We start from the raw sequence: 16,889 nt of genomic DNA, 5'->3' as shown, positions 1-16,889 counted from the left end.
CCTCGCATACATAATAAAAATAATCACACGAAGCACAGAGACAAGGTTTTACTAAGTTGGTACTTATTAAAAATGAGTTAACTCTTGTAAGACTGAAAAAAAACCCTTTTGAAAACTTTCGGTACTTTGAATAGATGACTCGCTGTCCGAACACTGTTGAGAATTTAGGCACTTTAATTAAGTTTTAAACCTGTCATTCCCAAGGTGGTTTATATATACCCCAGGTGTCTATGATGACGTGCAAGGGGTCCATGGGAGTGAAAAAACAACTGTAGTTATTTATTGTGTATGCAGATAATTGGTAGAATTCCATATTTAATTTGGTAATGTATCCAAAATAAAACAAGTTTATTGGATTGTAATTCTATTTTTTTTCCATGATGCATAGGTTAATAAAATACCCACTAGATACAGAGTCATTCAATCAAGAATTAAATATAATAAAAAGGATAGCAAAAAATAATGGTTTTAACCCTAAAATTATAGATAATATTTAAAAAAAAAAAAAACATACAAATAACTTAAAATCAATTTACCCCAAAGATTTAAATAACTTAGACAAGAAATACTGCATAGAGTATCTTGGAAATATTTCCGAAAATATCCGAAAAATCTTCAGAAACAATAATATTAACGTTGCCTATAAAACAAATAATAACATAGGGAAATAATTGAAATATTGTAAAGAGAATATAAATATTCTGGATAAAAGTGGCATTTACAAATTAACATGTGAGGAATGCGATGCCATTTATATTGGTCAATCAGGCAGATCTTTTAATATTAGATTCAAAGAACATAATAGTGCATTCATTAAACAAAAACCCGAAAAATCCCAATTTGCAAAACACCTAATAAATAACAAACATAATTTAACAAACAAAAACAAACCTGAACCATTACACATAGAAAATAAAGGCTATTGACGCAATCTGTTAGAACAGCTAGAAATAATACAAAATGACAATAACCCTGCTAATATACTTATAAATGAACAGTTAAACCTAGTAAATTCACCTTTACTTAATATTTTCAAAAATAAAAACTAAATTATTTATAATTGTAATCTTGTAATTGTAAATTTGTTATTCCATATTATATACGAGTATAATATTTTTTTTATTTTTTTTATTTTACCAAATACTTACTAAATATATAAAAACTTGTGATGTTCCTAATAAATTAAATTAAAATAAAATAATATTATAAAATCTTAATGTATTTTACCTTAGTTGACATTAAACATGAATGAAACCTGTGTAAAACACCAATGTAGAATTTCAACAATAATTTTCAAAATAAACCTGTATAAATGAAATCAATATTTTTATAATTATTACATTAATTTTAAAGTCATACCCTTACAAATGTTTCTTAATAATGGAAGGTTTTTAACCAATATAACCAAAATATTCCTCTAATATACTCAGTATACCCTAATTGAATTTTAATTACTGTACTTATTTTGGCTTGTATAGAAATCCACAAACATAAAATAGCAATTATTTTTAGTATATAAGGAAACTTTGGAAATATTTAAGTTAGTTTGTTTGAAAATGTCCTAACAAGACGAAACGCGTCACAATATACCCTTTGTATATTTTGTAAAAAATAAAGTAGAATTACAATCCAATAAACTTGTTTTATTTTGGATACATTACCAAATTAACAACTGTAGTTCCATGAGATGTAAATGGGGCACGGGGTCGATCCCAGTAAGACATTTGGTTAGGCCGTCACCGAAATATGATAGTAATTGTTATAATACACCTAACGCAGATAGGATCTTAGAAGGTACTTACCTAATATTTTTTATGTAATAGACATAACTTTCCTAATTATATCAGTTTTACTGTTAAAACTGGCAAAATTGAAGCCAAATATTGAAATTTTGCTAACAAAGCATTAGGCTCACCCTTCTTAAAAGTGTGTTTTTTTGCGTAATTATTTTATCCAAAAATTTTACTAGATTTAAGTTGAATATGAATATGAATGTCGACCTCGCGGTGTAGTGGTAAGCGCGTTTGCCTACCATGCAAGAGCTCTCGGGTTCGATTCCCGACATGTTTGACATGAAATATTAATTTAAAAGGGTGATTTCACACTAGAATATTTCATAGTTCCTAGACTGATATCTGAAGCGTAAGACTTATCATCTAACCTTTATGTAACAGAAATGATCAAGATACGCATCAATTGGTGTACCAATGCAGTGTCCAGTTAGGTGCGGAAAGGAAGTAATGTTGATGAAAATATGAATGTGGAAGAAGCTAGGAATGTATGCCAGGATAGACGGGTGTGGCGGTCCATCATTTCTGCTTAACCCTACGGAGATATGGCGTGTTTGTTTTATATTTTTAGTTCGAAGTTCATTAATTCAATTACGCTTATTAAATGACCCTTTACTTATCTACTCTGTTGTGTCAATGTTTCCTGGTGCACAGTAAAATTTTAGAGAAATTAACAGATTCCTTTTTTTTACCTTACATTTGTGTTTTGATTATATTTTTTTCCATCGTGCAACATTACGCGGCGACATCACGAATGCGCGCGGTGAAAATGGGGCATAGTGGGGGGATTTCCGGACACAGTCCGATGTATTCAAATATGATTCTACGCTCTTTCTGTACTGTTCCTAATTTTATGAGTTCAATATAAAATGATTAGAAACAGATCAAAATTAATACTGGAATTAATGGATGTATTTTTAAAAGAATTTACGATTCACTACCGTTTATCATAATCATTTTGCATATTTTCTAACCGCTTAGCGTTTAAATTTACGAATTGTGGTCATATTAAATTTTGTGCATAGGAATGCTAATTTTGGACCTCGGCCAAGTGGGTTACTCACTCCCTTCGCCCATCAGCGTAGTGTACATTAGAAAGTTCATAATAGCAGTAATTTATATTATCTACAATATGCCCAGGCTTTATACCATGTTATAATTAAATATCTATATAATATATTAGGCGAACGTGCTTACCACTTCACTACGAGGCTCACTTATCTCCATAAGATTTTCTTTATAAGGATTTTTTTGTTGAACGTAGTTATGCAGAAAGCTGCCAGTTCACAATTGAAAAAAAATGAGGTATTGGCAGGGCACATCTAAGAACATATAAAAGAGAATACTGTGTACGAGGGCGGATTGAAAATGAAGCTACCTTAGTAGGAAAAAAGGTTTTTATTTCAAAAACCATTTATTTCTCAACATAGTCTCCTTTTACTTCGACACACTTAGTAAGACGATATACCAACTTTTTTATACCATCCGAATTATACGATTTCGGGAACCTCTCAAAATACGCGTTAGTTTCGGTAATCACTTCTTCGTTTGAGCTGAATCTTTTTCCCGCGAGCTATTTTTTCAAGTTTGGAAACACGAAGTCACTAAAAGCTAAATCTGGACTATAAGGTGGATGATCAACTAATTTGAAGTGTATTTCACGTAATTTTAGCATCGTATCTAATGCTGTGTGAACCGGTGCGTTGTCTCGAAGAAAAAGCACTTTTTTCTTCTTTAAATGTGGTCGTTTTTCCTTTATTGCATCATTAAATTAATCCAATATTGCACGATAATACTTTCCTGTGATTTTGGATTCTTTTTCAAGATAATTGATGAGCAATATTCCGAGTTTATCCCAAAATACAGTGGCCATAACCCTGCCAGCCGATTTCACTGCCTTTGCCTTCTTCGGAGCACTTCCACCAGCTTCCACCCAATGTGTCGATTGATTTTTGGTTTCAGGTGTAAAGTGGTGCACCCTCGTTTCATCAACAGTTATTAATCGACGCCAAAAATCAACAGGATTACGCTTTATCATGTCGAAACACTGCTGTAAAGTGGTCTCTCGAACTTGTTTTTGTTCGACACTGAGCAAACGCGGCACCCATCTTGCCGATAGCTTTTTCATATGCAAATGTTCATGCAAAATGTTGAACACACATTCATATGAGATGTTTACTATTTCAACAATCTCATGCAACTTCACTCGGCGATCATTCATAACTATATCGAAGATTTTTTTGATATTTTCTTCAGTAACCACCTCTTTTGTCCTTCCCGTTGTTGGTATTGTGGCAGTGTTTGTTCGGCCGTGTTTACATTCAGCAATCCAATATTTTACCATGTAATCTGACGGAGCAGACTCACCGTAATTTTTATCAAGCTTTTCTTTTGTCTCTTTTGCCGTTTTCTCTTTCAAATAATAGTGTTTAATTACTGCACGAAATTAGCTTTTTTCCATTTTTCAAGAAACACAAAAGTTGTTAACTTCAAACGACCACAACAAATAAACTAATCAATTAATTTGGGAGACATTTGAACAGCTGCCGTTTGACAGATCGCAATTCGGAAGAAAAAAAAAATTGTGTTTTTGCTGCCATCTAGCGCTAGGTAGCTTCATTATCAATCCGCCCTCGTATTATAAAACATCGGCGTTTTAAAGCATTGTTAGGCGATTGCAGGCAATTGTTACATTACGTACTGGTAAATGATTAATATGTATTTATAAATGTAAAATGTAATAATGTATAAAGTATCAATGATGTGTATAAACTTAAACTTAATATATATGTATGTATAAAATATAATATAAATATGTATGTGCGAATATATATGTATATATGTGTGTGAATGTATGGTTATGAATGCATTACGAGTGCCCCGACTCAACACGGATTTTCTAGCGAGTCGGAGCAAGTTCACATACATGGGTCGTTCCTGATTGTGTCGCTATAAACTGTGTCTCTGTCCTTAATGCTCAATCAATCAATGCTCATTATTTGTCATACTAAAAAACAGTCTAACAGCTATGTAAATTTAATTATTCCTTATACAGTCGCTCATATGGAGAAAAACCATTCTATGATTATTGACCACGAGCTTAGCTACAGATTGCAGCAATACAACGGGCTGTAGGTACTTGCGTTGAGAATTACTAAAAACCAAACCAAACATTTGAAACGCTTTTGTTCTATACAAGAGAGCTTAAGGGCTTCTCTAGAGAATTATTGCTCTGAACATTATTCACTGGTTTCACAAAAGTGCTATTATCTCAGTTTTCCTTTCTATGGTTGGCTGCTTTCCGCATAACTAGGTTCAATTGAGAGTTGCCATCGAATCAATAACACTCATCCAGTATTCTGATTTTACCGATTTAAGACCAAACGTTTCTTTAAATATAATTAGAAATCTCATTGATTGTACTGACACGCTGTCGGAAATGAAATGTAATATTCCGCTTTGCCGTTTTGGAAACACCACATTATTTGGCACGTTTAAATAAAATGCAATAGCTGGGCCGCAATTACATACGCTATCTTTATCGGTACATATCGGGACGGTATACTTAACATGCCTATTATCCCTATTTACCTCCGTGTGGCGCATTTCGATCTACCGACATGTGGATACGTGCTTTCATTACATCATCGCAAACGTAATACTATCAAATTTAACGAATAGGTGGTGCTGTAACTTTACTCCGCGTTCAATGCTCAATTGAAATTAAAGTATTTCTCTTTCGTATTTAAAATAGGCTTCTGTGATAAAAAGTAAGCACTTAAAAACGATTTAAAATTTTAAAAAATCTGAATAAAAGCAAAAAGCGCTCGCTTGAATTTATTTATGACGTTTGACAATTCCCAAGACGGTATGCCTAACTTTTCATATTTTCATATCTATCTCTGTGTTACAAAGCCAACCCTTATAATATGTCAGTACTTGCTCTCAGAAAAATAGGAAAGAGTAAACAAGTAAGTTTGTCCAATTTTTTGTAGACAAGGACTAGATTCAACCCACTAGGGAGCTTCAATGAAAGTATTTTCCCCTTTCCCAAAATTGTTCATAAAGACTTGTGTCTTTGTCTTTGTTTGACTTGTGTCTTCCCCTAGGGAGCTGTTAATATTAACATATTTCAAAATAACTGTAAATGCCTAGACTTCCATATTCTCTTATTTAAGGTATTTTACATCCCTGTTGTAATTTGTTAATATTACAACAGAGATTAAGAACATTTTAGAGAAGGGAGTATAGAAGTCTAGGCATCTACAGGGCTTACGACCATTGGCTGGTTTAAGTGGCCAATTTACATACCGTGTAATATTAACTTCTCGATTTTTGACTAGAATAATATGTTTTAATACGAGTGAAACCGATAGGAAGACCCACGGTTTTCGGGTATGTAGAGGGATGCTTTCACTCTCTCTGGACTGGTACCTGAATCGTAAGACTGATCACTGACAGCAATGTACTGCCCTTTACACCACTGGTTGCGTTAAGTGACATAAACTCTTGTGTGGCTGTGATGTCACACAAGTCTACATACTATACAAGACTTGATATGTCTCTCTTATTTTTTTAAAATTACGTAGTTGTATTTTTTGTAATCTTTAAATTTATATTTTTACACCAGATTTAGAAATTAAAATTTGTATAACTATGTTCGATTATAATACAAAAAATATATTTATCTATCCTACGCGAAAAATAAATGCCACACCATTACATCGTTAAATCTATAAAAGAGAGAGCACGAAGATAGAACTCATAACAAAGAAGACAGAGAAGCTGTTTTGTGGCCGGTATTTGTGTGAAACAGATTCAGTCGGTTATTGACAATGATAAGGGTGTAAACGGATAAACGGCGTATGAATATTTTTTTTAAATTTTGTTGTAATAGGGCTAAATTTTATATTTATTATTATAAATTATGAAAAAGAAACCATTAAACAGTATGTCTACATGTTTTTTTCTTCAAATGTCTAAACTTTAGAATATTCCTTCTTTTACTTGTAGTAACACGATGTTACATCACCGCGCGCAAAGGAATTATTTACCTCAGTCTTTTAAAAGTTAAGGTAATTTAACCAAAGTTTATAAGGTCACGAGGTATTTTTTTCCCTTTATATTTATATTGACTTTATTAACAACTTATTTAGAAGACCGTGTCAACGTAAAAACGTGTCCCACCCCCCGGCCTCACGTGGCGAGTTCAACCCTTAGCATTTTCCCAAAATAGCGCTAAGCAAAGTTCATCCGTTAAAAGACGCCAATCTTCTCTACATCATCTCCCAAGGTCGGCAAGGTGGGTGGCTAATGGAACTTGGGTCCGTAATACGCTGGATTGATAAGGGGTGTTTTCTTTTGTCGTGACGGAACTTTATTATGGTTAGACTGTCTGGGCAAACTAATGATAGAATTTAAGAAAATGAAAGCACCTACCCCTTTTCCAAAACCGTTTATGAAGTGTCTTTCTTTGGTTTTTATATTTACTATTAAAACATTTAAGTTTGCAAATGAAAATTCCTGATGGAAGTTCATTGTAATTTATTAAATAAATAAAAGGCGAGTGATACTTTAATCCACAAATTTGGAATATCCAGTGACCGGTTTCATCGCATTCGCGACATCTTCGAGACTGGTATCTTCATTAAGGAGTTCAATGTATTTATACAAAACAGAGGTAAGGATAGATTATTCAAAATCATATGAAAGTAAATTGAATAAAGTTATTTTTATCTTAAGAATCATTATAATTTTTTTTCGGGTTAACTAATGAGTTGATATAATGCTATTTTAATGAGTTTAAGTATTTTATTTTTAGTGTCCCACCCTCTGTAAATGTGATTTTTGTCAATTATGATTTCTGAAAAACAAAGAGTAAAAAGTCACTAGTAAAAATATATTACAATGGGTAAAGTAATGGAGAATGCACGTGTGTTATCTGTTCATTAAGTAATTCTACGTCGAGTTTATTTTACGGTCTCCATTACTTTACCCTTTATATATATTTTTACTAATGACTTTTCCCCCTTGTTTTTCAGAAATCATAATTGACAAAAATCACACTCACGAAGGATGGGACACTAAAAATAAAATACTTAAACTCATAAAAAAAGCATTATATCAACTTATTAGTTAACCCGAAAAAAATTGATAATGATCCTTAAGATAAAAATAACTTTATTTAATTTACTTTCATATGATTTTGAATTATCTATCCTTACCTCTGTTTTGTATAAATACATTGAACTCCTTGATAAAGATACCAGTCTAGAATACGTCGCGAGAGCGATGAAACCGGTCACTGGATATTCCAAATTTGTGTATTAAAGTATCACTCGTCTTTTATTTTTATAATAAATATTTACTATTAAGTAAGTCAATTTTTTTTTATTTCTGTACAATCAAACCGCAAAAATTACAAAACATAGACATTTTAAAAGCTTTCATTCCACCTCTCACTGCAATTTTGTCAAATTTTGATCGACCAAAGTAACATGGCCATCACATTCCCTCGTTCTAGTTATATAATAGTGAAGGTACAAAGAATTATTTCCAAATAGGGAAATATCACTTAAAAATATACAGATAAAAACCAGTGGAATGGATTAAGAAAAATTGATTGTATTTTTGATGAAATGTTTTTATACATAACTTTTAAAATAAATTGTCAAAAAATAAATCTCCACAAAAACGCAACATATTTGACACTGTCAATTGTAACGTCAAGATTTGTGATGATTTTCTATTTGAATTTAAATGTTCCTAACAAAGTTCAAAGTTTAACCGAATCGTCACGTGTCCGAGCGTGGCTAATGCAATTAATCGTTTTAGCGGGAAACAAAAATTATAAATTTAAAAATATGTTTTTGCTAGGAATAAGTACAAAATATTTTTTTTAATTGACTGTATTTTATTGGCCCATATTAATTGAATATTGTAAAAAATAAATATTTCCCTTTTGGGACCGTGGCCATATTTCCCGGATTCCGTTTTGAGAGGAAACGTTATTATACAAACAACATAAACAACGACATAAAATATTTCATTCTTTATTTTAATTCATACCTTTTAATTACTTTCACTGAATTTTTTCTTTATTTTTAATTTTATTTCCATTTGTAAATAATAACAACAAACTTTTAAAAAACTTTTTTACTTTGTTTTCAATTTTTAAACTACTTCCATTTATGTTTGTTTTCCTTCTCTTTTTGTACTTAAAAAAAACCAATAAAAAAATAAGTAAAATAAAAATAGTTCATTAATAACCTAGAAGATATAATAATAATAATTATTATTGTTATTATTATGGATTACTTATATAGCGCCATTTTCGTAATAAAATACCTCAAGGGCGCTTTACATGTGATTCTATTGTTAAATTAATTTAATTGAAGCTTTTAAATTTGTAATTTAATTAAAACAATTTATTTTGTTGTCACATGCTACGGATTTATTCAAATGATTTAGAGAACAAGTGGGGCTTTAAGTTTTTTCCGAAACATCACTTCACTTTCACAGCCTCGCACCTCTGCTGGGAGAGCATTCCATGCCATAGGGCCTGCGACCGCAAATGCGCGTTCACTAAATTTAGTGCGCTGTTTGCGTAGAGGTATAATAACTTTTCCTCTCGCCGTAGACGTAGCTGATCTAAGCGTGAGACGCCTGTCAGCTAGTTCATCTGGAATGCATAGTTCCCTTAGATATTCCGGAGCAGAGTTGTGCAGTGACTTATACATAAGCCAACAGAGTTTGTATTCGACCCTCTGTGGAAAACGTAGCCAGTGTAGTTTCCGAAGTAGTGGAGTGATATGACTGAATTAGAGATTCCGAAAATAAGTCTCGCTGCGGCATTCAATACAGATTGTAGGCGAGTCATTTTGTTCATTGGTAGACCTGCATAGATACCATTACAATAGTCGACTCTAGACACTACAAACGCATTTATCAATTGACGGGCGGCATCAACCGGCAAATTTTTGCGTATGCATTTAATTTGTCTCAGCTGGTAGAAGCATGAACTTATCGTTCTCCTAATTTGAGCCTCAAGAGACAGGTCAGAATTGAGTAAAACTCCCAGTAGTTTAACGATGGGTAAAGCGGTACTCCCTACATTGGGTAATAATATTAATAATAATATTTGGCTGATTTATTTAGCGCCATTTTTGTAAAAAATCACCTAAAGGGCGCTTTACAATTGTATACCTAAACTTACATTCTAACTAAACTAAAGTGATATATTATATTTCCAGATTTAAAATTGAGGGTATGATAGTCTAAAGAAGTGGGATTTTAGTTGGGATCTGAACTGACTGGGACTGCCGATGATTCGTAAGTTTGAAGGCAATTTGTTCCAGGCAGAGGGACCGGCGGCGGCAAAAGCACGATCTCCAAATCTAGTGTTTGGGGAGCGCCGGACTTCGACAAGTTTTCCTCTTCCTGAATCATAATTATGATATAATATGGAAACTTCACTGGTCCATTAGAGTTAAGTCTAACTGTGTAAAATAGAAAATTATGCAACCGTACTGTATGTTTCCTGAATAAAAGAAAAAAATAAAAAAATAAAAAAAACCCCCATTCATCTAGAAAATGGATGGAAAGCGTAATTTGAGATGGATACGCTTAAAACTAGACAGGAGTGGAGCTATTGTTTATTTGGTTATTTATTATTATTTTCTTATTATGACATCCTTACAATACAAAGACTCTTGATTTATTAGTTCCACACAAATCACAATATTGACAGAAAAAAATAGGATTTATTTATTTATTTATTTATTTATTTATTTATTTACGGACAAAGTCCATTATAAACATTACAATTAAAAGAAATTTTTACAAAGGAATAAAAAAATATAAGGAACAGAAATAAGCAGCAAAGACAGATGATAGATTTTTTAGATTAAGTAAAAAGCATAGGCTAACTATACAGATTCTTTAGCTGATTTGTAAAGAAAGACATCCTTACACCATAATAATCAAGATCTTGATGATCGTTCACCCGCCTGATCATTCTGGGCAAAGGCGACTGTGCACCATAATTGGTCCTGTAGTGACCGAGGAAAAGCATTTCATTATTTCTTAGTCTACGGGTGGGAACGTTAAAAAGAATCTTTTGCAAAATTTCAGGGGCATCAATGAGACAGTTCATAATTTTATACATGCAGATTATATCTGCAATGCATCTGCGTTTTTCAAGACTTGATATGCTTAAAAACCTCTCCATATCAGAATATGAATAGTCTCCTCTTTCCAATCCCATCTTCCATGCAATTTTTCTTATAAAACGATGTTGAACTGATTCAAGGCGCTTGATATGAACAGCATAATGAGGGGACCAGATTACAGATGCATATTCAAGAATAGGGCGAACTAAAGAGCAATAAAGTGTTTTAAGTGTAAGCATGCTTAAGATTAATTAATTAGTTAAGTATACTTTGATAAAGAAACTTGTGTAGCTTTGAAACTGGTCGGCAGAAAAAATAAAAAATAAGTGCTTAAAAACGGCGGCCTCCGTGGTGTAGTGGTCAAGACGCTTGACTCACAGACGGAAGGTTCCGGGTTCGATTCCCGGTGAGAACACAAAAAAAAAAAATGTGATTTTTCTCAAGCCTGGGTGTTCTGTGATGTAATTCACCGCTGTTATTGGGCCTCCTGGCCTGTTGTGGTGCAAAAAAAAAATCTAAAAAAAAAAACAAAGTTGTTTTATTTATTAGATTTTATGGAATAAATATGGTTTGTCTGTTTATCTCTGTGTTTGTATATTCAAGTCTATCTGTCTGTTTGTGAGTTAGTGCGTTTGTATGTTCGTGTCCAAGTGTCCGAGTTCTGAGCTGTAGTATCAGGTATTTGCTTCTTTGTGTTTTCGTGTATTCTTGTATATTTGCCTGTGTATTTGTGAATTCGTCTGTTCGATAGTTTGTTTGTATGTTTCTTTGTTAGTATATTTGTGTGTTAATGTCTATTCGCCAGTTTGTCTGTTTGCGTTAAGATGTTGACTCGACGGGCCAACCAACAGAGACAAACAAAGGATAAACAAGTTTGTGTGAATAACGATCAATACTACAGCTGGTGTTTAAATATTATTATGGGATCGTTCTGATTTTACTAATGTGTTAAAAAAAATACTTGATCAAGAGTTTACTCAGGATTGAGGATGATTAATAATTCCTTTCTATTATCAAATAATCAAAGAAAGTAGACTAGGTAGAATTTCAAAACGCTACGAAGCACTCACAGAATTTTCACTATGGGATTACTATTTGTCATTTACATAATAAACTCTCCCGGAGACACATTTTCAAATTGAGTACAGGAAATTCTTATTCTAAAAGGACTTGTTATTATACGAAGCAAGTATTGCACAATATACGAGTACAAATGAAAAGGACACAGGAGTTTACAATGTTGACAGGTGAATTAAACTCACACTACTCTGAAAGGATTTTTAATTAAATGAAAACAGAATAATACGAAGATTTCTAAGTAAATGCAAACGTGACAAGCTTAAACTTGCTTTGATCACCTCGTCAGTCCTTTGTTTTGCTTAGGTAAATTATTTTTTATCTTTTTACTTTCAAAAACTCGTATTAATGAATAAAATGTAAATATTATATGCACTAGCTACGAAAAAGGCTTATTCCGATCAAGTGCAGGTACTGACGTAAAATAAATAGATCCGTTACTCCTATAATGAGGAATTCCAGCCCAACCGGGAATTAAATTAAAAAATGTTTTCGTGTACACGTGAAAATTTAAAATTTTTGAAGTAGGATGAAATATCTCAAAAACGCACGCAAAAATAAATAAAAAATGTTTCGATAATATTCATTTTAAAATCGTAAATAATGACGTCACTCCTTATATCTACGTGTAGTATTTCCGGTTTACGCTTTAAAGTCTCCGCGCCTTGTAAGGAACGTTTTGACCATAGAAAAAAAGAGTATAATTAGTATAATTTGACATTTCAACCAGAGATTATGTCAACTTTCTAGGTTTTTCTGAATCGAAACGTTCGTAAAAACAACCATAACATAGAAATGAGCAAATTGCGATCAACTAAATGAAGTAATCAAAGCAATATTCCATAGATTCTTGTCGGGTCAGTGAAAGTAAGAACGCCAACCGTTTCATGACGTCACTACTGAAAAGTGACACACTGATTACAGTCATTTGGCGCGGTATTTGATAAATGTAACTTTAAAAAATCATATCTTTGTAAATAACGCACAAAAAAAAAAAAAATTGCTTAGTTAAATGGTACGCTAATAAAATTTTTTTTTTAGAAAACAGTGGAATTCCTCATTAGCTTCAGATGCCGGTCAAGGAACAATGAATATCGCGATATTTATACATAGGTATGGAAATAAGTTCGAAAAAATATTTGATATTTTCAATACTAACTCTGTTAATACATTAAAATGTAATCTCACTCGTTATTTTTTAGAAAAGAAATGAATTTATTTAAAAATATTTTTTTAAATTTAACTTTGTTTTCTTGGATACGTATTTGTGTTTATTTCTTTATATATAAATTATAAATTTGTGGATTTATTGCCAAATTCCAACTGAAGGTGTTATTTAGATTATTTAAGCTTTCATATTGATCCAAAAAACGTATTATTTATAAAGTGTTATTGCATTATTTTCCTTTTTCATTATTACCTATCTAAATACCAGCCACTTTATATTTATGTTAAATTATTCTTAATTTTACTTTGTTATATTTATATTTAGAGCATAAAATTTTCTCACTTTAATTGTTATCTTTTATTTGTCATCTTGGATATTTTATGTTTATTTTTTACTTTTTTGTAGTTTTCAAAAAAAAATTTACTTTAACTGATTTGTTTAGTTTGATTATTCAGTTGAACTATTTAGTTATATTTCAAATTACTTATTTCATAATGAACTGTTCACTGCTGTGATTATTTCTGTAAAAGGTTCCTTGAATCGTTAATATAAAAATGAATAAATATCATATTATTTTCAAAATCAATATTCCACATCCGTTCTACCAGGAATCGAACCCGGGACCTCAAGCATAGTCGAAGAACGCATCAAACACTACATTGCAAGGCGGACTTATCTGCTCTCAATTTTTTAATAAAAAAATATATATATTTAATATCTTGGTTTTATTGATAGTATAACAACGGACTGCAAAAATATGAATACTATCAAAACTCTTTACTGCTTACTAGTTCTTCCCTATCTAGAATATGCTTCTTCAATTTGGTCTGCATTCTACAGGATTCATATTGACCATATTTTAACAAAAAGGTTTCTAACTTTTTACAAAGCTCTTTATTGTACCATTTTTAATACAATTTTACAAGTTTTAAGCAAATATTTTTTTCATACTTACGCACCCATACACACGCACCCTCTCCCTCATTCATTCCTACACGCACATGTATCCTCTCCCTCATTCATTCACGCATACACACATTTACATACACATGAATACAAACGTCACACAAATACAATTACTAAACTTCTTTTCTTATATATTATGTGTCATTATATTTACAGTGGATTTTTTTAATTGGCTTTAGTATTGTTAAGATTTTTCTAATTATTTTGTTTATGTAATAGCTGTAAAAATCCCAAATAAAATAAAATAAATAAATATCGAGTCTGCCCAACACCGTTTTAAAAGAAAAGTGGCATGGTTGCTCGGATTGCAAAGGAGTAATTATTCCTATTTTGAAATAGTGCAATCTCTTAATCTGTCTTATTTATTTTTATTTTAATAGTATAATTATACATTTTTACAATTTAAAAAAAAAAATCACTTGTTATATTTTTACTAAAACTAAAATCCCACCAAGCCACTTTTTGTAGCTTGTTGGTGAAGATTATATTTATACTAACTTAATAATATTATTAACATTTGTAAAAACAATAGAAGAAATATGGATGTTCAAACATAGGCAAAATGGTGAATTTTACAGAGTGTGTGAAGTGGCCACTTAAACCAGCCATTGACAGGTTATAAGCCCTGTAAATGCCTAGACTTCCATATTCCCTTTTTTAAGGTATTCTCATTCCCTGTTGTAATTTGTTAATCTATAAGTGATGTCCCATCTCTATTGCAATCCATTTATTTTCACGTTCCCAACCATTTAATCAGGGCCTGAATTACAATAGGAAGTTAACGTTTATCGTCAATTTATCTACAAAGTAAAATTAAGTTTTCTGTATGAAAAGCAGAATATACATACAAGTTTTTCTTCTAAACATGTTCAATTATAAGTTACCGACGAAGATATTTTAAATGATTATGCAAATATACTTATTTTCATACACAAATATCGGTTTTTCTTTATAGACAGTCGTGGATAGCTCTGTTTACTTTACATTGTTATCGGGGGCCTGTATACCACAATACTACCATGGTACCGCAACCCAGTTCTTAATTTTCTTACTTAGATTTCTTAAGTTTTATTAATCTTTGTGAAACTGTACCAGCGGTTGCTGGTAGATACTGGATGTTTTGCCCATTTTGCTCTAAACTGCTATTTAGAAACAGTTTCACAAAAGTATGTATTGTGTAACGGTAACTGTTACAGCTGCTTCTTATAAATAACTAAAATGCCAATTTTGAGTGTCTATGCCAATAAAGGTACTAACATAGTAAGTTACACATATTTATGTTTGAATAATGTGCGGGGGAGTTGGCCGACTCTACGCTTATTCGGTTTTAGTCTTACTAGTCAGTTACACGATCTGAAAGTTGTATTGGATTATTTTGAAAGTATAAAGAGTAAAATTACATCATTAAGAATATCAGAGTTTTCATTAATAATTAACTGAAGAATAGTATAGAACCTTAATTGTAAACAGTTGCGCCTGGAGAAATAAGGACTAAAAACTATCGATGATAAAGGAAGTTTCTGAAAAAGAAGTGTGATGTTTGATTACCTCCTTGCCGATGCTGGGCCCCGGCGCGCCGGGGGACAGCAGGCCGTTGAGGGGCAGCTGCGCCGCCAGCCCGTTGCAGGGCTCCAGGCGCACCAGCGACTTGGCGGAGCCGCGCACGCGCACGCTGGACCAGCGCGCCCCCGCCGCCAGCAGCGGGATGTCGCCGGCCCGCTCGCTCATGCCGCCGCCATCGGCGACCTTCACCACGACCACGCCCTCCGGCCCGTCGCTGTCCCGGCTGTCCCGAGAGCTGGACCCGACGCTCTGCTTCTCCTCGAGCTCCTTATCCTCCAAGATCTCCAATATTCCGTGGGCTGGCAGCCTAGCAAAGAAGAAACCGACTGTTCAAGAATCGGCGCTTCTTCGCAGCCCTCCAACGCTCTGGTCAAAAGTGTTAGAAAATGTATTGCTTCTTTACAGCCTTCTTATATTCTGGTATCTCGATTTATTTATGTACAGCTTTCTGGTTTCAAGCTTTTTGATGGAATGTCTTTAAGATTTGTTGTTTTTTCTCTTAATACTAGTATTAAGTTTTGTCGCTTTCTTTATAGACCTTTGATGCTCTGGTGTTAAGCGTTCTGGAATATTTGTCGATTTTCGATAGCCTCCTTATATCGTGTAATGACAATTTGTTGTTTATGTACAGCTGCTCAGCTTTCTTGTCTCAAGGATCTTGATGGAATGCGATCAAATTTTGTTTCTTTTCTATAGACCTTCGATGCTCTGCCAAAAAAATCTGCCAAGGCTTGCGTGGAAGCCTCTTCGTAGATTTTGTTTTCTTCCGAGCTTCTTAAATTTGCTGATATTTTTGGTTATGGAGATAGAATAACACCGACATTCAATGCAATCACTTATGTATTCCAGATTCTTGTCAAAACCTATCAGCCGCCTTTGAGATCCTTAGTATTTTGAGTATTTAAAATATTATTCTGAGAAGTCTGATTTTAGGAATTTTAGAATTATTGCTTCTTGGTATTTTTATTTATAAATATTATGTCTGCAGGCTGAAGTATTTTTGCTTTCACAGTATTTTGCGTTGGGCTTTCATCTCCTTCTCTTGGTACTGAGTTTTTTAATTTTCACAAATATCTTTACATTATTAAAAAGACTTATAAACGTCTCTTTAAAAAATCGAAAATGTCTTTAAATGAATTTCTGTATTTAGTGAGA

At 32.7% G+C, this 16,889-nt stretch overlaps 1 protein-coding gene across 1 annotated transcript in view; it reads right to left on the bottom strand.

Annotated features, from left to right (window-relative positions):
* Positions 1 to 16,041, bottom strand: part of LOC148276900 (voltage-gated inwardly rectifying potassium channel KCNH6-like) — a gene marked incomplete at both ends in the record, with an annotated part of 132,039 nt that extends 115,998 nt beyond the window's left edge. The window contains one exon of the mRNA XM_088233611.1: positions 15,720 to 16,041. Coding sequence (XP_088089737.1) covers positions 15,720 to 16,041 — 322 coding nt within the window. The remainder of the gene's footprint in view (positions 1 to 15,719) is intronic.
* Positions 16,042 to 16,889: the final 848 nt, after the last annotated feature.

The sequence above is a fragment of the Micrasema longulum genome, unplaced genomic scaffold (genome assembly GCF_059751315.1).
Source record: "Micrasema longulum isolate JH-2025_06_02 unplaced genomic scaffold, ASM5975131v1 h1tg001132l, whole genome shotgun sequence".
NCBI classification, from domain to species: Eukaryota; Metazoa; Arthropoda; class Insecta; order Trichoptera; family Brachycentridae; genus Micrasema; species Micrasema longulum.
The sequence above is the reverse complement of the archived record's forward strand: the minus strand, read 5'-3'. Positions and strand labels throughout refer to the sequence as shown.